General features: G+C 44.6%; 1 protein-coding gene across 1 annotated transcript; it reads left to right on the top strand.

Moving 5' to 3' along the window:
* The first annotated feature begins 6,204 nt into the window (after positions 1-6,204).
* Positions 6,205-24,698, top strand: LOC118572537 (NXPE family member 3-like). Its single transcript, XM_036172254.1, has 5 exons — positions 6,205-6,292; positions 13,781-14,523; positions 15,240-15,322; positions 20,125-20,337; positions 23,951-24,698. The coding sequence occupies exons 1-5, from the start codon at positions 6,224-6,226 to the stop codon at positions 24,481-24,483; spliced, it is 1,641 nt and encodes a 546-aa protein (XP_036028147.1). The 5' UTR covers positions 6,205-6,223; the 3' UTR covers positions 24,484-24,698.
* Positions 24,699-25,251: the final 553 nt, after the last annotated feature.

Raw genomic sequence — 25,251 nt, 5'->3', positions numbered from 1 at the left:
TACCCCTCGTCAGGAGCAAAAATGTGCTGGCTATTGCCAGCACAGCCCCACTGACCATGCCTGCCTCACCCCCCCCCCTAAACACGGGGAGGGGGGGGCCGCGGGCGCAGGGCGGGGTGGTCACGGGGCGGAAAAAAAACACCCCCCCCCAAATAAAAAAAAAAAAAAAACCTCCCGAAAAACCCCCCCCCCCCCCCCCCCACCCCCCCCCCCCCCCCCCCCCCCCCCCCCCCCTTTTTTTTTTTGCCAAAAAAAGGGTTTAGTATTTTTCACACCCCCCCACCACCCCCCTCCCCACCCCCCCAAAAAAAAGGGGGGGGGTTTCCCCCCCCCCCGCCCCAACCCCCCAAAAAAACCCCAAAAAAAAAAAAAAAAAAAACCCCCCAAAAAAAACAAAGTACCCACCCCTGTATAGTCACAAAAAAGAATATAGCCCAGACTACAGCCTCGAGAACGGTGGACTCACTGTGGTAAAGAATCGTGGGGGTATCAGTAGTGGTAGCTTTGTAGGGGGTCCAGTTGGGTGGGGGAGGAGGCAGCAAGCGGCAGTGGTCACAGCAGGTCCTCAGTGGTCTATCCCAGTCTGAACGGCACCAAATGTTGGTTAAGCCGTGGCCATGACGACAGAGGACAGTGCTGGATGTATTGGTCACAGAAGAATCAGTGCACCATAGTTACCTTTCTAGAGCTTTATTGAGAGGGAGGGAGGGAGGGAGGGAGAGAGAGAGAAGAGAAAGACCACTCAGGGGAGGGGGTATGGAAGGAGAGAGAGTGTTGGGGGGGAAAAAGAGAATGCACAGAGAGCACGCCCACTTTTTAGGCTGGGACACCATTGCAGGCTGGTGATGTAATTAAGGACAGAATCCTTACAGCTGGGGCGCTAGACCTAAGGCATTTTTGCATACTGGGCAAGCACTCTACAAACCAAGCTACATCTGCCACCTTTAAAAAAAGGATATTCTACCATTTGGAGCCACAAGGCTTTAAGCTAGACAAATACTAGCTAGGTGTTGTTGTGGCACATATTCTAGTCAGGTTAGCCTGGAATCTACAAACTTTCTGCCAAGGAATATTTTTTTTTTCTCGGTACATATCTTGGTACATGCTTGATGTGTATATTTCTTTCCTACCTTTGTTGTTGTTGTTGTTTTGGCTTTTTGAGACAAAGTCTTATGTATCCCAGGCTTGCCTTAAACTCCTCATATAGCTTGAGGACCACCCTGAAGTCCTGACCGTCCTTACTTCAGTCTCTCATGTGCTAGGTTATAGTTCTGGGTAGTTCAAGGTGGCTGACATAGCGGGGCTGTGCAAGGAAAGGCAGTAACCTTGATCATGTACTAGGCTGAGGACTGGGACAGGCTCTTCCCGAACTAGCCCTTGGAGGCTCGAATGAGGATTTGCAAAGGACATGCTGTTTGCTAAACTGTTACATACCCAAAATAGAGGCTGTGATAGATGGGTTTCCACTGATAAGAATTAGTTGGTTCACTAAGACCTCCGTATTTAAGAACTGAGGGTTTTGTATAAAATTCTCGGGTTCCAGCTTCTTGTAACCCCATTAGGTGGAGAGAGGGGCTGAGACAAACAGATCCCTGAAGCTCATTGGCTAGACTCATTAGCCGAATGAGAAGATCAAAACAGAAAGGTGGGGAGGCACCTGAAAATCTACCTCTGGCCTTTACACACACATGCATGTGTGCACATACCTGCACTAACACGTACATACAACATACCATACACACACACACGCGCACACACACACACACACACACACACACACACACACACACACACACGGTGCGGGGGGGGGGGGGGGGGAGGGTGTCTCAGATAAGTAAATAAAAAAAAAAAGTTTCTGCTGGTTATAGCAGTGCCCACCCCTAATCTCAGCACTCAGAGGCAAGGAGATCTTAGTCTACATATTAAGTTCAAGGCTAGCCAGGGCTACATAGTGAAACCTTGTCTCAAAAATAAAATAAATACAGGAGGTGAAGGTGAAGTGGGAGGCAGGTAACTGGTACATGACAGCTGCCCTTAGTACAACCTTTAATAAGCTGATTTCCCCATCAAGCTAAACTTACCCTAGTTGATCCTTTATTTTCAGAAAGCAAAAGGCTGGGAAAAGATTTTCCAATCAAATGGACTTCAGAAGAAAGGTAGTGTAGCTATACTAATATCTAACAAAATAGACTTCAAACAAAAATCAATTGAAAGAGATTGGGAAGGACATTACATATTCATCACAGGGAAAATCCATCAAGATGAAGTCTCAATTCTGAACATTTATGCCCCAAATACAAGGGCACCAACATACGTAAAAGAAACATTACTAAAGCTTAAATTGCACCTCAAACGCCATACATTAGTAGTGGGAGACTTCAACACTCCACTCTCACCAATGGACAGGTCTGCCAGACAGAAACTTAAAAGAGAAATAAGGGAACTTACAGACATTATGACTCAAATAGACTTAATAGATATTTACAGAACATTCTACATCTACAGAGCTAAACAGAATTATCAACAGAAGAATATCAAATGGCTGAAAGACATTTAAGGAATTGCTTAACATCTTTAGTCATCAGGGAAATGAAAATCAAAAGGATTCTGAGATACTATCTTATACCTGTCAGAGTGGCTATGATCAAAAACACTGAAGACAGCTTATGTTGGAGAGGATGCAGAGCAAGGGGAACACTCCTCCACTGTTGGTGGGAATGCAAACTTGTACAGCCACTTTGGAAATCAGTATGGTGGTTTCTCAGAAAATTGGGAATCAATCTACCTCAAGATCCAGCTATACCACTCTTGAGCATATACCCAAGGAATGCACAATCATACAACAAAGATACATGCTCAACTATGTTGATAGCAGCATTATTCATAATAGCCAGAACCTGGAAACAACCTAGATGCCCCTAAACCAAAGAATGATAAAGAAAATGTGGTACATTTACACAATGGAGTACTATGCAGCCATAAAAAAGATATGAAATTTGCAGACAAATGGATGGAACTAGAAAATATCATGCTGAGTGAGGTAACCCAGACTCAAAAGGACAAACATGGTATGTACTCCTTCATAAGTGGATACTAGATGTAAAGCAAAGGATAACCAACTACAGCCCACAGCCCCAGAGAAGCTAACTAACAAGTAGGACCCTAAGAGAGACACATAGATAACCCAGTGAAGGAGGAATGGATGAGACCTACATAAGCAAACTGTGGTGAGGGAGTTAATAGAGGGCTAGGGATGGGGGATGAGAACATAGGGGAATGGGAGGTTCAAGCTGGAACAGGGACAGAATGGGAGAGCAAGGAAAGAGATACCATGATAAATGAAGACATCATGGGAATAGGAAGAAACAGGAAGCTAGGGAAGTTCCCAGGAATCCACAAGGATGACCCCACTTTTGACTGCTAGCAGTTATTGAGAGGGTGCCTGAACTGGCCTACTCCAGTAATCAGATTAGTGAACACCCGAACTGTCATCCTAAAGCCTTCAGCCAGTTACTGATGGAAGCAGATGCAGAGATCAATGGCTGGGTGCCAGGCAGAGCTCCAGGAATCCAATCAATGAGAGAGAGGAGGGATTCTATAAACAAGGAACATAGAGATCATGATGAGAAAACATACAGAGACAACCAACCACACTAATGGAAACCCATAAACTGTGGACCAATAGCTGTGGAGGCCCCATGTGACTGGACTAGACCCTCTAGATATGTGAGAGAGTTGTTTGGCTTGAACTATTTGTGGGGCCCCCAGGCAGGGGAATCAGGATCTGTCCCTGGTGCATTGGCATTTTGAAGCCCAGTGCCTAAGGTGTGATACCTTGTGCAGTCTTGGGGCGGGGGGGGGGGGGGGTCTTGGACCTGCCTAAACTAAATGTACCAGGCTCTGCTGACTCCCCATGGGAGACCTTGAGGTGGGAATGGGAAGTGGGTTGAGGGGGAAGGCTGGGTGGTAGGAGGAGGGAGGGGGGAATCTGTGCTTGGTATATAAAATGAATAGAAAATTTCTTAATTATAAAAAATATATAATATACTGGAAAACAATTCTCATGTCAAATGACTTAAACCAGAACTACATTTATCAACAAAAATAAATCTTAAAACAAGTAGGGTCAAATCCAGGCCTGTGGCCACTGAAAGAACTTGGTAGGCAATCCTGACAACTCATATAAAAAAAGCTGGTGCTGTGGTCCACATCTGTCATCCAGTACTGTTACAGAGAAATGGGGAAGCAGAGAGGGCAATCGTCCAGAAGTTCACAGGCCAGCTAGACAGCAGAGAAATAAGAGAAACAGGCCCTCAACCAAATGAAAAGATAAACTGACTCCCCAGAGTTGTCCTCTGCCTGCCCCCCAACACACACGCTGTGGCAGATATACACATATACACAAATAATAATAATTAGAATTGTTACATTTAAAGCAAGTTACAGAAGGAAAGATACCCAGTATGGTATCACCTGTTTATCTGTTGAAACCAGGGAAAATCAGAGGGTGTAATGTATCTGTATGTGTGTGTGTGATGATTGTACTTTAAGGATAATATAAAACTTATAGGAAAAATCACAAACATCATCATCATCTGACAGGTGGACAAGAGGGCAACCAAGGAATTAATTTTTTACACAAGTTTGAGGCATATAGAGGAAATTGCTGCCACTTGAATATGGCTATGTGGTAGGGACACTAAAATTTAGTTGCTACTTTCTTTGTTGTTGTTTTGTTTTGCCTTTTTGTGTTTTTTTCAAGACAGAGTTTTTCTGTGTAGCTTTGAAGCCTATTCTGGATCTCGCTCTGTAGACCAGGCTGGCCTCGAACTCACAGAGATCCTCCTGGCTCTGCTTCCTGAGTGCTGAGATTAAAGGTGTGTGCCACCACTGCCCAGCTTGTTTTGCTTTTTAAGGTGCTATTTCTTTTCCTTTTTGAAACATTTACTTATTTCCATATAGGCATAAGTAGGGAATATTTTTATTAATTATTGATAATTTCATACACACCTATAATGTATTTTGATGTATTCACCCCTCTCCTGTTCTCCCTAGCTCCTCCAGGTCCATTTCCATCTCTTCCAAACTTCATGTCTTTTTTTTGTTTGGTTTGGTTTGGTTTGGTTGTTTTTTCAAGACAGGGTTTCTCTGTGTAACAGCCCAGGCTGTCCTGGAACTCACTCTGTAGCCCAGGCTGGCCTCCAACTCAGAGATCCGCCTCTCAAGTGCTAGGATTAAAAGTGTGTGCTCTTCTTTGACATTTAACATGTTCTGTTCAGGGGCAACCATAATTTTATGGTTCGGGGTCACCACAACATGAGGAACTATAGAAAAAGGTCACAGCATTAAGAAAATTGAGAACTACTGAATTAGAATAGTTAGGAAGTGTGGCTTTGTTGGAAGAAATGTGTCACAGGAGTGGGCTTTGAGGTTTCAAATGACCATACCATGGCCAGCCCTCCCCCCTCTCCCTCTCCCTCTCTCCCCCTCTCTCTCTCTCCCTCCTCTTTCTCTGCTGTCTTTCTGGGAGCTCCACTCTGACAGGGTTTCTCCACCCCCATCACCTTTTCTTCCTCCACCTGGGCACCTGTTTGTTCCAGTAGAAACAATGTCTTCTGGGACTCTGGCTCTCCAGGCTACCTTGCCTCCCCACTAACTGCTCTGTGATTCACATGCTAGTATAATCAACTCCAATTGTGGGTGCTGCTCCTAACAACTAGACGTTTCCTAGACTGCTGACTGGGTATGCACATGAAAACAGACTCCCCATCCCTTCCCCACTTCTTATGGCTAACTCAGATATTATACCAGAGCCCCCAGGGGGAAATGTAAAAAATAGATCTTCCCTTTGCTCCCTGAGGGTGTTGGGGAGCAGAAGTGGAGGTACACTCTATTGGACACACCTTCCTGCTGGCTCACTGTGTGCCTGGAGCCTTCCCACACAGAAGTACATATGTCAGTAACAATCCTGTTTTTCCACCTGAATTCTGCCTCAGCACCTATGTCATCCAGCCAGCTCTACCTCACCACCTTTTGTCAATGCTGCTGCTGCTGCTACGGTCTGATTCCTCTATTTGTCAGCACGTACCAAGTGACAGTTTTCCAGGAAATTGGAAGATGATACAGTGAATCAGCTCCTTTATGATGATAGGACCTATTAAACTTCCAATACTGTGTGAGAGACCTGGATTTGTGTTTATAACGTGACAGGAGTCTGGGCTGCATGGATCTGCTCACGGGGCAACTGAAGGGCTACAAGAGTCTGACTGTGGGGTTCGTCTTTCTGGTTTTGGTAAGTACTTCTCTCGCCTCTTGTTGGCTTCATTGCTGCTTCTCCCTATATTTGGATTGGTTAATGCCTTAATGTTGGAGAGGGCACTGAGGGAAGCTCTCATTCTCCCCCTTTCCACCCCTGAGGGGTGTATGGGGGCATCGACTGCAGGGGAGAACATCATTCTAAGAAGGGGTGTGAGCAGGTTGCATATTGGAGTCCATCAGGAAATCTAAATAAGCAAGGATGTGGACTTTTGCTGGGAAGAAATGAGCAAATGTTTGATTGCCCTACGTCAGGTACCACCAGCAGACGAAAGAACAATTCTACCAAGTTTGGCTTGCTGAACAAGTGGGTTTATTAGGCTTACTCTAGGAACACAAGTAAGAGGTTACCCTCCAAACCACCACATCAACAAATGGGCTCACCAGACAACTTCCCTGCAGCTGCATAGATGGACTTCTCCTTGCTGCTAGTTTTCACCTTCTCTATGCTCCAGCACCTCCAGACACCATCACAGACCGAGAGACCAGCCCCCGAATCAGCTCCAGGGTAGCAAAAAGAAGACCTCAGAGTAGTGAGGATTTAGGAAAAATTCTTATATGAGGACTACACCTTTTCTATCTGAGGGGAAAAATAAACACAGACGCTTTGTGGTGGCAACTTTCTCGTTACCTCATCTTGAAAGATCTCTCTGAAAAATCCCTCTTTCAGCTTCCATATTAGCTCCTCATCCCCTCTCCTCTACTCAGCCGTTTCTCTAACTCACTGTTACTGCCTCCTCATCCCCTCTCTACATCACTCCTGCTCTGTCCCACAGCCAAAATCTGGACAATTATAAGTTGTATTTTCAGGGCCCTGCCCATTCTCAAAGCACAGGATAAGTCACTGACCCATGCACGTAGCTCTAAGTTGGTGAGGGGTCCCGGACAGTAAACCATTGGCTGAACCTTGAACAGTCAGGGTACGTGCAGAAAGGGAGCTACTGCAAGGACTGTGTTTTGATATAAACAGCCTGGCCTTGATTTAGCAATAGACAACATCTGGGAATTAGTCTTCGTATTCTCTGTAGAGGCACCTTAGTCTGTTTCAGACTAGTTCTAAGGTCTTTGCAAAATGTGTAAAAAGCTGTCTTTGAGACTGAGAATCCTATGTCAGTCTGAGTAATGTAAAATATTCCAGTATTATTTCTATACATCAAAATTATATAGCTTAAACAGAAATCATCTTCCTGAACATCCACAGCTATATGTGTGCCCAAAGATGTAAAACACACTATCTAAGGGCCATGGGAAGCACCCCACAGCTGCTCTTATTAGGGAGGCACAGCAGTGGCACCTGAGAAAGTTACAGACAGAAAACAACTGGTTTCCACAGCCAGTGACCCACAGCTTTGCCAGGTGGGGCTGCCCATCAGGGGCTTGTCAAACACTAGTTGTTGCCTGCTGTATACTCCCACAGCCCTCAGCAAGACACCACAAGAAGCTGGAACAGAATTGCAGATAACTGGAAAAGGTTCGGGATGGGGCAGCTGAATTCCAGGTGAGGGTCTAATACCCTCCCAAACCCTCGTTCCACAAGCAAAAGTCTACAGACTGGGCCTTGTGGAGACGCTCTTGCCTGTCATGCTCTGATGAAGACAGTGATGGCTGTGTTCCACATCAGCAATTCAAGTTCTCAGTTCTCTCAACGATAGAAGATGGTGTTCTCTCTGTCCCAGTTTAAGAGAAAGAAATCTTTTAGTGTCTGGTTCTGCTATTAGCCTCGAGGGAAATAAAAAAAAAAAGTCAGGAAATAGAAAAGTCTTGTGTACACATGAACTAATTCTCTCTCTCTCTCTCTCTCTCTCTCTCATACACACACACACACACATTCACGCTCACACACATCCTCATACACACACTCAAGTCACTCACTCACACACACTTTCTCTCACACTCACACACATTCTCACATACTCAGTCATATTCTTTCTCTCTCACACACACTGTCTCTCTCTCTTACACACACACTCACCATACATTCTGTGTCCTCTCTCTCACACACACACACACTCACATGCATTCACACAAACTCTCTCTCCCTCTGTGTCTCTCTCACACACACTCACACTCATACTATCTCTCTCACACATACTCATACACAAACACTCACCATACATTTTGTCTCTCACACACACACTCACATGCACTCACACAAACTCTCTCCCTCTGTCTCTGTCTGTCTGTCTGTCTGTCTGTCTCTCTCTCTCTCTCTCTCTCACACACACACACACACACACACACACACACACTCACACACACACAAGGACTGGGGTGGGTAAAGAGACTAGTGAGAGTGGGGGAGTAATAGACAATAATGGGGTGAATATGTTCATCAGTATGCATTGTTTACGTGTATGAAATTTACACAGTAAATAAATAAATTTAAATCGCTTCCTGGAGCAAAATTGAAAAGGAAGAGTTTAGGATGAGTCTGTGTTTCATCTTTGAAGTTATGTACTAGAAAAAGCCAACATTGTTCTGGGGGAAGCTCTTCCCATTTGTCCGTCTGTCAAAACTGGAATTTTAACTCACAGGGTGTTGTTGATATTTAAGCAGCAAGGCTTTTTTTGCATGGAAATATAGATTTCCTTCTGAATTCCTTCACTCCAAAGAAGATGTCAATTTCATCTCCATAGCCACTTTGTGTTGTGTGAAAGGGAAGACTTCTTTGCCCTCCCTTCAACCTTCACACATACTTAAAGGGGTTAAGCTGTCACATCATCAGATGCCCAAGGAGACGGAAGACACATGCATACATGACTGTAACCCAGGCAAGCCAGAGATGGTGGCTTACCACGTGGAGTCCCACATCTGGGAGGCAGAGAAAGGAGAATTATAAAGGCTGACCTATGGAACAAACGAAGCCAATTCCTAAGATCTGTCTCAAAAAACGCCCAAAAGGGGAAGAAAAACAAACATGGATGTAATTAGTAGAGAGCAGCTCAAATGGGCTTCTTCTCCCTAAGTCTACACGCTGTTAATGTATGCTGTGAGGAGAGGAAAAGATTTCCTTCAGTGGAGTAGCCACTGGGAAGTTGCCTATACACTTGTAAGTCACCTTAATTCAACTAATTAGGACACACACAGGCACACGAACCCACATGCACTCACACACATTCACATAGAGGAAAGTAGGAGGATTATTTGAGATGACATGGGATCAACTGGAAGTGGGGGAAGATACAAAAGAGGGCAATGGAGGGCTAGAGAGAGCTCAATGGTTAAAAATGCTTGCTGCTCTTCCAGAGGACCTGAGTTCAGTTACCAGCAGTCATGTTCACTGGCTCACAATGCCTGGAACTCCAGTTCCAAGAGATCTGGCATCCAAATCTGATCTCCATGGGTATCTTCACACGTGTAGCATACACACACATACACATAAATAAAAGTAAATCTTAACAAAAAAAATTAGAGGGTTGGGTGTAGTGACATATGTCTTTAATCCCAGCACTTGTGAGTTTGAGATGAGCCTTGTTAGAAAAATGAGTTCTGTGCCAGGCAGTGTTACACAGTGAGACTTTTCTCAAAAAGATAAAATAAAAAACAGAAATCTTAGTGCTGGTGAGGTGGCTCATGGGTAAAGGTGTTTGCTGCCCAACTTGACAACCTGAGTTTGGTCTCTCGAGACCCACAGGGTGGGAGGAGGAAAATGACTCTCCAAAGTTGTCCTCAGAGCTGAACATCTGTGCCATGAAATTTGTGCCACAACATACATGCACACAAATTAACACATGTCATAACTTTTAATTAAAAAAAAGAGAGAGAGAGGGGTAGGAGATGAAAAAAATTTAAAAACTTGACTACCATCATAAGATCTGTATGTGTCCAAAGTAGCCAGCTTGTCGGTTTATGACAGTAGAGTTGATTTTGAACTTCATAGAAGAGCCATCAGAAGCCATGTTTTTATGTGCATCATGTTTTATGAGGTTCGCACATTTTACATCCATGTTACTATGTGACGCTGTCATTTGTTAATGCTGTCTCATGACATCATTCCAATTTATGAATATACATGACTTTTTTAACCATAGTATTGTTGATAGAAATTTGATATGGAGAAACACACCTTTAATCCTAGCATTCGGGAAGCAGAGGCAGGTGGACCTCTCTCAATTTTTGTGGCCAGCTTGAACAACATAGTGAGTTCCAGGACAGCTAGGACTATGTAGAGAGACTGTCTCACAAGACAAAGCGGGGGGGGGGGGGGAAACACAAGAAAAATAGGGAAAAAGGGAAGGAAGAAAAATGGTAAGAAAACTAAAAAAGGAAAGAGAGAAAATTAAAAGAAAGAAATTTATGTTGCTTTCAGTTTGGGGATTATTTTTTTCTTTTTTGAGAAAAGAGCCTTATGGTTCCCAGGCTTGTCTCAAACTTGTTCTATAGCAGAGGATGGCCTTGAACAACTTCCTCCTCCTTATCAACCTTTTGGCAATGTTAAGGATGGAGTCCAGGGCCTCACACATACTAGGCAAGAGCTCTACCTCTGAACTTCAGTCACAGACCTGACCTCAAACTTCTGATCCTTCTGAGTACACTTCCCCAGTGATGCAATTACAGGTAGGGACCATCACACCTGCTCCTGAAGTACAGGAAATAGAACACAGGATTTCATGCATGTTAAACAATCATTCTATTAACTGAGATACAGTCTCAGGGGGGTATTTTAAGTGCTGCTAGTGTGAAATAACTTTCTTCCTTTCTGCCTTTCTTTCTTTTATCTTTCTTTTTCTTCCTTTTTTTCTAAACAGGGTTTATCTGTGTAGCCCTGGCTATCCTGGAACTCACTCTGTAGACTAGGCTGCCCTTGAACTCACAGAGATCCTCCTCCTGCCTCTGCCTCCCGAGTGCTGGGATTAAAGGCTTTGCACCACCTCAGCCAACTCTAGAAAACTTGTTTCAAAATAAATGGATAGATAGATAGATAATAAAATTACTGTTAAAATATTTTCCGCCCATTTTAAAGATTTATTTATTTTTTTTGTTTGTTAATTATATGCACCACATAAGTGCTTCTGCTAGTGGCAGTCAGAAGAGGACATCAGTTCCCCTGGGAATGGAGTTAAAGGCAGTTGTGAGCCACCTCATGTGGGTGTTGGAAACTGGACATTAGTCTTTAGTAAGGGTATTAATGTGTTTTCTGCCCCCCAATATTGAGTTTCTCCACCGACACAGTCAGACAGATCAAGCCAAATTGAAAAAGTATAACACCAGGTTTATTTGAGCAAAGCAACTTTTATTTACCATAGGTTTGTGTATGTATTTGGGATAGTGTATAATTGTATGGTATGGTGTGTGTGTGTGTGTGTGTGTGTGTGTGTGTGTGTGTGTGTGTGAGAGAGAGAGAGAGAGAGAGAGAGAGAGAGAGAGAGAGAGAGAGAGATCCTACCACCATGGATTGTGGAACTCAGAATATCAGGTTTATACAGCAGGCACTTGGACCCTCTGAGCCACCTTGCTGACCCTATTTTATTTTTTGTTTTGTTTTTGTCTGTGACAGAGCCTCAAGTCGCCCCAGGCTCTTCATACCTGTGCATGGCCTCAGCAACTGACCTATCTGGGTGGGAGGGGATGAATACAAAGATAAACACATGGACACACAGGAAATCTGGGATCTGGTGCATTGGGCTCTCTGGTGGAGAACCCACGGCACCCAGAGAGCTCACCAAACTTCTTCTATACAGTCAAATACAGTGGTGGGGTTGTTGCACACAGCTGAACAAGGAGGTGGGTTTATCATAGACAGCTCAACAAGGAAGTCTTGACAGGAGCTGTCTATGTAAGGGAGCAGTCTTCAGACAGTAAACATCTTAGAGAGGAAGCTAAGGGGGACACACTATCGACATTTACACTCAGACTAGGAGGGAAGGCTTGCCATTTCCCTGAGCCTAGCATGGGGAAGGCTTTACCAATTTCCCATGAATCTGAGACATTGGGGTCCTTGACATGGCTGTGCCCATGTCAACAGCACACATCCACTCAGGACTTCATTCACATTCACCCAGGCCTTCCTCCACTTCTTCACAAGAAGGACCTGAAACTATGGATCTCCTGCCCAGGCATCCCAAGTGCAGGGACAACAAGCATGCTATATCTGTCCTTATATCATGCTTATAAATGTCATAATCAGCTTATAATTTACAAACACACATTCAAGGGGTGAGGATTTTGATCCTCATTGTATTGAATGCACATGTCAATAGTAACATTTATATACTTGTAGTATGGACTTTCCATATCCATGAACATACTATTTAGGTAAACTCTCACACAATGCATTTCCTGACCCTCCTTAACCCCATTTTCTTAGTCCTACCTACCTTCAAGCCTTGTGATCTACCCGTGTACACAATGAGATTCTCTTGGTTCTCTCTCTCTACTGCCAGTTTAGATTTTTAAGTTCTTGGGTCGACAGAGTCTGTAATCATCAGAGTCTCCAGTATGACAGATAATGTCAACCCTGGGATCAGCAAGATGGCTCAGCGGGTGTAAGGGGGCTAGTTAACAAGCCTGATGGCCTGAATTTGATACCCCAGAAATGGTGGGAAAAGAGAAATGACCTTAGAAATTATCCTCTGACCTTCAATGAAGGCCATAATGTTCCAGTACAATAGTTTGTCTACACACACACACACACACACACACACACACACACACACACACACACACTGTTTAAAAAGAAAACCCCTAAGAGGTGTTTGTAGCTAGGGAAATGGCTCAGTGGTTAAGCACACTGTCTGCTCTTATAGAGTATATGGGTTCGGCTCCCGGCACCCATATGACAGCTTACAGCCATTTGTAGGTCTAGTTCCAGGTGATCCAATGCCCTCTTCTGGTTTGCTTGGGCACCAAGTATGCATGTGCTACATATATATTTATGCAAGCAAAACACACATACCTATAAATCTGATGAAGAAAAAACAAGGAGAAAGTAGAAGGAGAAGAAGAAAAGAGAAGGAGGAGGAGAAGAAGAAACAGAAGAAGGAGGAGAGGAAGGGGAAGGGGAAGAAGAAGAAGAAGAAGAGGAGGAGGAGGAGGAGGAGGAGGAGGAGGAGGAGAAGAAGAAGAAGAAGAAGAAGGAGAAGAAGAAGAAGAAGAAGAAGAAGAAGAGGAAGAAGAGGAAGAAGAAGAAGAAGAAGAAGAAGAAGAAGAAGAAGAAGAAGAAGAAGAAGAAGAAGAAGAAGAAGAAGAAGCAGCAGCAGCACAGCGAGAACCTCAATTTCCCTGGTAACATGTGGTCACTCCAGTGGGACTCCCCAGATATTCTAGTAACAGTGTCATCCCATCCTGAGTTGTTTGTTTCAAAGAAAGGTCATGGGGACTCAAATGCCAGGCTTATGAATGACAGATAGAATGACACAAGCAGGTAGGACTCCTAGGTGATACTTGGCCAAATGGAATACCTCCTTACAGGAAGAAAATCCGGCACATACAACACACTGGCACATTCCTCTTTCTTTACCCACAGGTGTTCTATCTCATGATGTCTCGGCCTGATCCCAGGAACCATTGGCTCCCACGACTCCATCGGGCATCTAAAAATGCCTCTAAGTCCAACAACTGGGACTCTCCCCCTCAAGAACTCACCAACCTGACCAACCTTCTATATTGGCCTCCAACTGGTGGAAACAGGGATGACTTTTTGGCTTCTACCAGCCCCCAAACCTCCACTTACAGATTGAAGGGTCCTGTGCAGGCCAACTATGCTCTGGGAAGTAACCTAGAGGCCATCCTTGTGGCTAGGGATCACCAAGGTAGGCCCAAGACTCATGGTGGAGATCTGTTTCGGGCAAAGCTTCTGGGCCAGGAATTGAAAGCAGGAGTCCCAGGGGAGGTGAAGGATCTGGAGAATGGCAGGTACCTCTTGTCCTTCCCTCTGCTGTGGGCCGGATGGGCTCAGGTGCAAGTGAGGCTGATCCACTCCAGTGAGGCAGTTGGGGTCCTGCAGAGAATCTGGAGAGAAAAACGGGCCACCGTTGACTTTAGAGGATATTTCCGAGGCAGGAACGGCACTCAAGAGACTGTTATCTGCAACGTGGACCCCCAGTCAACTGGAGCCAAAGGGCCCACCTGCCAGTACAGGGATGTGGTTTCTGGGGAGGACTGGTTCTGTGCTCAACCCTCCACTTTACCCTGCAATGCTTTAGTCGGCCACTCGAGTGGAAGTTACCTGAACGTGACCACACCACATGATGAAGACCTGCTGGCCAGGTAAGAAATCTAGAATAGTGCATGTGTCCCAGTCCTAACCATAGCTATGTGGCTATCAGAAGACAACTTGAGGAAATCAGTTCACTCCTTCCACCATGTGGGACCAGGTATCAAACTCAGTTTGTCAGGTTTGGCAGAGAGCACCTTTACATGCTGAACCATCCCACTGACATCATTACTTAGAAATTCCTGCCACTCAGAACTCTTGTGTTCCTTGTATGGTTGAGGGTGACCGTGTAATGGAGGCAGAAAACTCAAGAGTTTAAGGAAATCCTTGGTTGCATAGTGAATACAAGTCCAGCCTGAATGCATGACATTACTTTGTGCGTCAAAAAGGGGATCAGGGTTGGGGTTGGGGTTGGGGGTATTGTTACATTCCCTACTGACTTTGTTTAACAACAATAACAAAATTTAATGTTCTTTCTAAACTCTAGTGCCAGAAAAATTATAATTTCTCACTTCCTGTGGTGCTCCATTTATTACAAAGGAGAACTACATGGCCCCTTGGTTACCTTGACTATTACTGAACTGATAAGATTGTTCTCTTCTGTGTGTATTTCTCCTAACTATTGCAATTGCCCTGTCAGTGCTCACTATATTGTAGTGACCTGGGATTAGGCAGAGGAGAGAGATAAACAGTCAATCATAGTATGCTCTTGAAAATCAAATTTTCCCCTGGTCAACCTCCCCAAAGTTCACACTCAGTGTTTCTTCAGGAATGTGACTGACCAGCCCCTCCCTTCAGGCATATCTCCAATCCTGGTGAAACCAGCAGCCGCTGGAACCATGAGGAATGTGGGTGAGTGAGGTGTAATATAGAGATGGTGGTAGGGATGGTCATCAGCTGAGGTGGATTGGGGGGGCTGATTTGGTGTGTGTGTGTGTGTTATATGGATGTGTGTGTGTATGTGTGTTATATGGATGTGTGTGTGTGTATGTGTGTGGTATATGGGTGTGGGTGTGGGTGTATGGTGTATGTGTATAAGGTGTGTGTTCCTGAAAGCATGTGTGTGTGTGTGTGTGTGTGTGTGTGTGTGTGTGTGTGTGTGTGTGGTATGTGTGTTGTGTGTCTGTATGTGTTGTATAGGTGTGGGTTCACTCTCTTGTGAAGAAGTATATGAACCCATGCAGAGATCAGAATGTTCTCCCCAATTGTTCTCTATCATATTTTATTTCATTTAAGTTGTATTATGATTTTTTTCTGCAGGAAAAGTGGTTTCAGCTGGCAGTGATTTGTTAACTGATAATGATTAGAGAGAAAAATTGGGGTCCTCCCAGCCCAAGGGTGACTGGGTGGGTGGTGGACCGAGCTCAAGCAGGAGGGAGCTATTTCCAACCTTTCAGGCCACAGCCAGCCAGCAGGGAGGGTCAGTGCACATATCATTGGCCATAGAGGTTCTCAGGACCATGTTTTCCTAGTGACCAGCTGAATGGCCTTGACTAAGCAAGCACTGGCAGGATTGAGAGGGACCCAGCCTCCCGCTTGCTACTTCCTCAGAAAGGAAGAAATGGAAGGCATTGGTGCCTCCCTCAAAGAAGTAAGGGACCCCTGGATCCATCTTTATCTGCCAACCAAAGGTAAAGGTGAGGCTGAAGGGGAAGACAGAAGATTTATGAGGTGGAACGTGAGAGTCCACATGAGATATTCTCTCTCTCTCTCTCTCTCTCTCTCTCTCTCTCTCTCTCTCTCTCTCTCGATGAAAGTTTTGTAGAAACTTTGCTCAGTCACTAAGGAAGATTTGGCACAGTAGCTTTATGCTCTTGGGCGGAGTCGATCAGGGCCGCTAGAGGAGGCACTGGTGGGCCTAGAGCTTCAGACACAAGGATCCAAGTGGCCAGCCATGTGGCCTTGGGATGCCTGTGTCCAGACACTTGGAAGGTCTGGGCCGGAGTTCCAACCCATCCCTAACATCCTCTAATCCCCATGTGGATGGTCACTGAGGGAGGTGCTTGAGCTGTTTCCATGTGTGGGCACCACTCCTGCCAGAGAAGGTGCTGGTTTCCAGACATGAGCCCCAGGCTGGAGGAAGGTTTCCAGGTGTATGCAGGAAGGACCCAGGTAGCAGGTCAATGTTATAGGACAGTAAACATGGGGCCACATAAATAAAGGTCCTCTTTATTTTTTTGAGACAAAGTCTCTCACTGAGCCTGGAGATTGCTGTTGAAGCAAGGCTGGCTGGTCAGTGAGGTCCTAGGATCTCCATCTCCATCTCCATCTCCATCTCCATCTCCATCTCCCTAGGTGCCTGGGTTCCAAGCATTGCACACCCAGTGTTTACACATGTTCTAGGGGTCAAGCTTAGGCCCTCACCCTTGCTCATGCTTGCACATCTCCCACTGAGCCATCTCCCGAGTCCTCAGATGGGTTTTATTCTATGACTTTTACCTCTTTCCTGCCAGGGAAGTGTAGTGCAGTGGTTAGTAACAGCTGTAACAGCATGTTTCCTGGCTTCAAATGCTATCCCTGTCTGTCATTGAACTTCTTATAAACGCACTCAATGGGCTGCAGATAAGACTTAATGGGAGAGCACTTGCCTAGCTTGGGCAAGGCACAGGATATCATCCCTAGGACTGATAAGAAAGAAAAAGTATTTTATTGAGGAGGTTATAATAAACATACAAACAGGTGTACTTACGTAATATAGACAATGTCTTGAATTTACAAGGGTAAACTCTTGAAGCCATTTCCACAATCTGTAGGAGACACATACCCATCACCTCCTTTCAGACAAACTTTCAAGTTTAAAGATGTCAAAACAGGTGACTATGACAGAAAGGGGCTGGAGAGATGACTCTGAGGTTAAGAACTCTTGTTACTCTTCCAAAAGACCTGCGTGTAGTTCCCAACTTCATGTTGGGTGACCCACACCTGCCTGTGACTTCAGCCTTTGGGAATTCAATACCTTCTTCTGGCTCCAGCAGGCACTGGCACACAGACAACACACACACATACATGGAAGTTAAAAGAAAACAAAGAACACTAAGGGTAAATCCATCTTCTACTGGGCAGTATGGTGCATACCTACTATTTTGGTCCTCTGGAAATAGCAGGATCAGAAGTTCAAGTCTGGCCTCACCTTGTAGGCAGAGTTTCCCATCTAGACCACTGATCAGCTCTGTCCTGCCAGCTGCTCCCCGATTAACTAGAAAGAAACTTATTATTAATTATAAATGCTTGACCAGTAGCTCAGTTTGTCATTGACTATTTCTTAAAACTTAAATTAATCCATTTCTGTTCATCTATGTGCTGTCCCAAGGCTTGTTTACGTCATGTACTAGTTCCCATGCATCTCATCCTGCATCTCATGACATCTCCTCCAACTCCACCCTTCTCCCCACCTTTCTCTCTGCCCCGAAAGTCCTGCCCAGACATCTACCAATCAGCTTTTTATTATCAATGAGAGCAACACATCTTCACATCAACATGTCTTCACATCTTCCCAGAAGGATTATTCCACAGCATCACTTTAGTATTAAATTCAAACTTAGAATCAAACCCAGTGCTTTGTGGATGCTGGACAAGGACCCTCCCAGCCGAGCTGCTTCTCCCCTGCCATACCAGCACCAGCTTTCCTCCCCTCCCTTTGGGTACTTTCTCTCTCCTTTGAAGGGGCCTTTTGGGATTCTGGCTTTATCTTCTGAGGAGCAGGTTGAACAGTCAGTCATGTGGATCTTTTTGGTAGCTCACCCTGCACCTTGACTCTGTGTCCTTTTGGCTCCTTCAACCTTTCCTGGTGTGTTGTGGAGACAGCAGAGCCTAAGCACTGAATGCAGAAATGAATCAGTACACAGCCTTGATCTGTGTGGGCTCATTATCATCTCCTCTTCACACTGCTTCCAATCGTTAGTTTTGAGTGGCTTTTTTTGTTCAGTTGAATTTTTTGTTGTTTTAGATAGGTTCCCACCATGCAGCCCTAGCTCAGCTGGGACATGGTGTGTGTAGCACGTAGGCCTTGAACTCACAGACATCCACCCTCTTCTGCATTTTAAGTGCTTGTTATTAAAGGTATGTGCCACCATACCTGATGCTTTTCTTTTGAAACAGCGTCTTAGTTAACACAGGTAGGCCTTTAACCTGCTAAGTAGCCAAGAATGAACTTGAACATTTTTAACTGAAAACATATTTTTACATTGTGTGTGTGTGTGTGTGTGTGTGTGTGTGTGTGTGTGTGTGTGTGTAGCCATGCATGGCACAGCAAAGGTGTGGCGGTCAGTGGGCAATTTGCAGAAATGGATTTTCTCCCTCCACCATGTGATTCCCAAGACAGATTCTGGCCGTCAAACTTAGTGATGGAGACATCTTGATGGCCTTTAAACACTGCTTAATCTGTTTATTTATTATCTATGTGTTTATGTGATGTGAGTGTGGTCACACATGTGCGCCATGATGAGTGTGTGTGAGGTCAGAGAAACTGTGGAGTCAGTTCTCACCTTCTACCATTATATGAGCCCTGGGGAATAGAACTCAAGTCTCCAGGCTGGCACAGCAAATGCCTTCACCCACTGAACCATCTTGTGACCACAACTTCAAATTTCTTACCCTTTTGCCTCTACTTTCTGAGTTACAGGCCAGAAGCTGACTGAATTGGTTTATTCACTGATGAGACGTGAACCCAGAGTACCTTTGAGGCACAATGCCATGTTAGTGACTGAGAGGGGAGAAGGTGGCCAGTGAGGACTCATGATGGAAAACCAGGCAACACTTGCAGGGAAGGATATATTCACATGCTTAGTAGAAAGGTACAGCAGGATGCTGGGCCTTCCGGTAGGTAAGCATCCTACAGACTCAGCTGGAACTATAGTCATTTATGTTCTTTTTGTTTGTTAGTTCATTTTGAGACAGTGTCTCACTACATAGCCTTGGCTGGTCTGCAACTTGCGATGTAGACCAGGCTGGCCTTGACTTCATAGACACCTGCCTCTGCCTCCCCAAGACATGGGTTACCATGCCTGGCCCATCATCCTTGTTCTTGATCACAGTACATCACCTAGCATTCTAAGATCTCAGTGTTCCCATCCATAAGTAGAGATGTAAACAGGGCTATATCATGAGTGTGGAGATGCACCCCTGGGGTCCCAGCACTCTAGAGGTCAAGGCAGGAGGATTAGGAAGTCAAGGCCATTCTTGGCTCATAGGAAGTTAAAGGCAATCATGAGCTACATAAGACTGTTTCAAGCATTCATGTGTGCACTTGAGCGTGCGTACACACACACACACACACACACACACACACACACACACACACACACCATAACAGAATGTCACAGGGTTTGTAAGAGTGTGTTGATAGGCTACATATAAAGTATGTAGAAGAATGCCTGCCTGCATCACTGAAATGGTTCAGTGTGCCAAGGGGCTTGCTGCCATGGCTGATGACCTGAGTTCAGACCCTGTAACATACACAGTGAAAGGAAAGGACTGACAGCTGCCCTCTGTCTGCCACATGTGTACTGTGGCATTCACACACCTGCACACAAATAAACAAATGTAAAAAATTAATTCACAAAAAATTTATAAAGAATGCCTGATATTTTAAAAACATTCATGTTTTGTTTGTTTGTTTGTTTGTTTAATCTGTTCTGCTTTTCTCTGTCCTGTAGCCCTGCCCTCAAGGCCCCCATGTCGCCCTGGCCACCTGTCTCCAAAACCCTCTGGCTTCTACCATCAAGACAGATGGCATTCCACATTCTGTTCTAGCCGCTCTTTCCCCACTGTGGACAGCATCCTGAACTGCCTGGCTGGCCGTGTCGTCTACATGATGGGGGATTCCACACTTCGGCAGTGGTGGGAGTATCTGCGAAACACAGTGCCCTGTGAGTGACTGTGAGGGGAGAGGGGTGGGACAGTGTGACTCATGATGGAAAACCCAGATAGCACTTGTATTGAAGGAGATTCCCATGCTCAGTAGAAAGGTATGGCAGGATGCTGGGGCCTTCCTGAAAGACAGGTGAGTGAAGGAGTGAGGGGTTTTCTTTGTTCTATGAGACAGGGTCTTACTATGTAGTCCTGGTTGACCCAGAACTCACTATGGTTATCAGGCTGGCTTCAAGCTCACAAAATCCACCTGCCTGAGCTTCCTGAGTGCTAGAATTAAAGGTATACACCACTAATCCAAGCTAGGATTGTGTGTGTGTGTGTGTGTGTGTGTGTGTGTGTGTGTGTATGTGTTTATGTGTTCACATGTGTGTGTGTGCATGTGCCCATTTGTGGATACACACATGTGTTGTGTGAGTGGGGAGGACAGAAAAACAATTCCTGCCCTCACTCTTAGATGCAGCCCACTATGGTTTATTTCATTACTATTACTCTGTGTGTGTGTGTCTGTGTGCATGCGTGTGTAATAACTGTGTGTAAACCTGTGCACGTGTTATGGAACGTGTGTAGAGACTTTCAGAAGTTAACAAATTATCCGCAGGTGCCTGCCCTGAGGAGATATTTAGGGTCTGGAACAGAAGCTACAAGCATCTAGGATATTGATCCAAGGGATATCGAATGAATCTAAGCACGCTGAGTTCTTCAGTCCATTGCGTTATTCTTCTAAATCAATTTTGTCTACACAGCTTCTTTTCTGTTCTCATCTTTAGCTCCTCTCTGTCCCCTCTGCTGTTCTCTCATTGTTCTCCTTAGTTCTTTCCACCTCCCCCTCTTTGGTCCCACAAGCAGAGATATATATATGTATGTGTGTATGTATATGTATATATATGTATATGTGTATATATATGTATGTATATGTATATGTGTATGTATATATATATACGTATATGTGTATATATGTGTATGTATATATATGTATATGTGTATATATATGTGTGTATGTATATGTATATATGTATGTATATGTACATATGTGTATGTATATGTATATATATGTATATGTATATGTGTATATATATGAATGTGTGTATGTATATGTATATATATGTATATGTATATGTGTATATATATGTGTATATATATATATATATATATCTCCATTCATTCACAACTTGTTCATAAAAACTGCCAAGTAAACTCTCAGGGACAAGTGTTCTGATAAGAGTCCCATTTGGCAAAGACTGGTGAGCTGAATTGGTGGCTGCCCACAGCTGGAGGTTGTAAGAACTTCTGGCTGTCTCTTAAAGGGACAGCTACAAGGATTGCAAGGGAAGAAACTAAACCTTGAGTGATTTGAGGAAAAGGCAAAGAATACGTGCACTATTTTATGTGATTAGTAATATCCAGACATGGTTAGACAGTCAACAGCTTTTTCTGTTAGTCACCTGAATCTCAGGACCTATACACATGATTAGTCTACTGAGCCTAAAATCTAGCATTAAAAATTGGTGTAGAAATAAATACAAAGTGTTAACTGTTTTTTTTTAATCACAGTGGGGAAGGTGCCATTGAAGGAAGCTTAGGGCAACATAGGTGCTGTTGATCTCTTGGAGGACTAAGATATACCAAGGCCAGACACCTGTACTATCACTTCTGGTTTATGTTAATTCTTCTGAACAGTTTCTATCCAATGAGTTAGGCACCTGCAATTCCACTCTGTGAAAGTTCTATGAGGACACTTTGTTCAGCCAATTTTGCCTTGTCAGTGGATAAGGGTAAAGAACAAGATCTGAGACATCTACAGTCCACATGGAACAATAGACCTTATTATGAAGCATATTTTAGTATGTTTCTATTCATATAAATTGTAGAGTTAAATAAGAAACCATCTTCTTGATTATCCACAATTATGTGTGCCCATAACATTGAGATGCAGTCATGACATTGCATGTACACATACATGGAAATGCATGGTCAATGGAGAGAATCGTAGCTGTTATCGTACAAGAAGTTTACAACAAGAAATGACCAATTCATTCAAAAGGCAGTGATTCCATAACACCTGGTATGATAGTTTCCTCTAACAGAACCCTTGGTTCTGATAGGTTGACCTTCTGAACACTAGTTGTCACCTACTGTATACTCCCATGGTCTTTTGCTACCAGCAGCTCTCAATAAGAAGTCAGCTCTTCCTTCCAGGAATGGAGCCCAGCTGGTCAGGCTTGCACAGCAGGAATTTTACCTAAGGAGTCATCTCACTGGCCCTAGCCACACAAGGCAAGCATTCTATGCGCTGAGCCACATCTCCTGCCATCATTGTGATCATGGTAAAATCCTGAACATTCTAGGATCTCAGTGTCCCATCTGTAAATGGGGACGTAAATACTTCTTCAGCCTGAGTGTGGAAGTGCACACGTGTAGTCCTACCGCTCTAGAGATGGAGGTAGGAATATTAGAAACTCAAGGCCTCTCTCAGCTACAAAGAAGGTTAGAATCTAGCACGAGCTAAAGAAGACTATATCTTAAATATTTGTGTGCTTGTGCGTGTGTGTGTGTGTGTGTGTGTGTGTGTGTGCATGAGTGAACACACACACACACACATACATACTTTCTAGCAAAGCATTTTTTGAGACAAGGTCTCTCATTGGCCTAGAACATTCCAAATGGCTAGGCTGGCTGTCCATCAAGCCCCAAAAATTCTATGTGTATCTTGCCAGCTCTAGAATTACAGCTGCAAGACACCATGTCTGATTCTTTAAAAATGAGGGTTCTGGGGCTCAAACTCGGGTCTTCGTACTTGCATAGCCAGTTTCTACCACTGAGCAACACTCCAGTGTGTCACTAGGGGTTATAGGCAAGTCCTCTACCACTGAGTCACCCTTCCTCCAGCCCCTCCAGGCGGGAGCTCTCCCCCTGAGCCATGCCCCTTCCATACCCAAGTGATGGAGCACTTGCCTTGACAGCCCAGTGAAGGGCTAGGGGAGTGTATCCCAGCAGTAGAGGACTTGTCTGGCACCTGAGAGGCCCAAGGTTCTATCCCCAGCCCTACAAAAGAAAAGAAGGAAGAAGTGACATGAGCATGTGTATAAGGATGATTAAAAATGTTCATATATAGTGGGTGGAGAGATGGCTCAGTGGTTAAGAGCACTGGCTGCTCTTCCAGAGGACCTGGGTTCAACCACCAGTATTTACATAGCAGCCCACCCTAGTCTGTAAATCACTCCAGGGCTTCTTACACCTTGTCTATATAGTGAGTTTCAGGCCAGTCAGGACAACTTAGTGAGATCTTGTGTCAGAAAAAAAGGAAGAATAAGAAGATGATTCACAATCCTATGTTAATTAATTATTAAAAATTTACTACAGTTATTTGTGTGTGTGTGTGTGTGTGTGTGTGTGTGTGTGTGTACAATCATGCACTATAGGTTTTTGTGTGGACAGTCATGTACTATAGTGTATGTTAGGAGATCAGTGAACAATGTGTAAGAGCTGATTCTCTTTCTATGAATCTTAGAGGTCGAAATTCAAGTTTTCAGGGCTGGAAGCAACACCTTTAGTGGCTGAGCCATCTTCCTGATTCCCTATGTTAATACTTTCTTTCTCCACCTTCAACAGCCCTGAAGCCAGTTGATCTACATGTCACATATCAGGCAGGTCCCCTGATGGCTGTGGACACCACTCGGGGCACAGTGTTACATTGGAGGGCCCATAGCTGGCCCCTGCGCTCTCTCCGCACCCCAGTGGCCTCCCTACACTCTGTGGCCAGGGAACTGCATGGCCTGGCTGGGGGACCCTACACAGTGGTGGTGCTGGGTATGGGAGCCCACTTTACCACCTTCCGTCCATTAATCTTTGCTCGAAGACTGGCAGGGATTCGGGCAGCTGTGAAATCCCTGCTGGACCGGGAACCCAGTACTCTGGTGGTTATCAAACTGGCCAATACTGGCTACAAATCCGTGTATGGCAGTGACTGGCTCACACTCCAGGTGAACAGGTTCCTCCGAGCTGCCTTTGTGGGTCTTCAAGTGGCCTTTGTGGATGCCTGGGAAATGACCTCCAGCTTGGATTTGCCAGACAACATCCACCCAAATAAGCTCATTGTCCGCAATGAAGTGGAATTATTTCTGTCCTTTGTCTGTCCCACCTGAATGAATGTGAGGGACCTGAGGCTGTGTGGATGGAAAGCCTGAGTGTGGCCATCAGAATGATGAACAGCAAATGATGGAAAGCTGAAGCTACACCTGGCTTATCCATAACACTTGGGTCACCATTTTGTACATCTCTCTATGCACCACACGGATAAATCTAGCTTTTTATAAATGAATGCTGTCGGATGTTTTGTATGTTAAATATGTTGCTTGATTGGTCAGTAAGTAAAACACTGATTGGCCAGTACCGAAGCAGAAAGTATAGGCGGGACAAGGAGAAGAGAATTCTGGGAAATGGAAGGCTGAGGCAGAGATGCTGACAGCCACCGCCATGACAAGTGAGATGTAAGGTACCAGTAATCCACAAGCCACGTGGCAACTGATAGACTAATAGATATGGGTTAATTTAAGATATAAGAACTAGATAACAAGAAGCCTGCTGTGACCATACAGTTTGTAAGCAATATAAGTCTCTGTGTGTTTACTTGGTTGTGTCTGAGCTGCTGCAGGACTGGCAGGTGAGAGATTTGTCCAGACTGAGGGCAGGCAGGACCAGGAAAACTTCAGCTACAAATGGCGCCCAACAGGTTGGCAAGAGTTTCCACCTAAAACCTGAGAAAAAAGATTCTAAAATGGAGCTAAAAATAGCTTCCTAATTGTCTGTTGTTAGAGTTTTCCTGCTTGGCCTTGTCAGGACAAATCTCTCTTACCCGCCAGTCCCACAGTTACTCAAACCCAACCAAGAAAGCACACGGAAATTTACATTGT

This window comes from Onychomys torridus, chromosome 22, assembly GCF_903995425.1.
Source record: "Onychomys torridus chromosome 22, mOncTor1.1, whole genome shotgun sequence".
In the NCBI taxonomy this organism is placed as follows: Eukaryota; Metazoa; Chordata; class Mammalia; order Rodentia; family Cricetidae; genus Onychomys; species Onychomys torridus.
The sequence above is the reverse complement of the archived record's forward strand: the minus strand, read 5'-3'. Positions and strand labels throughout refer to the sequence as shown.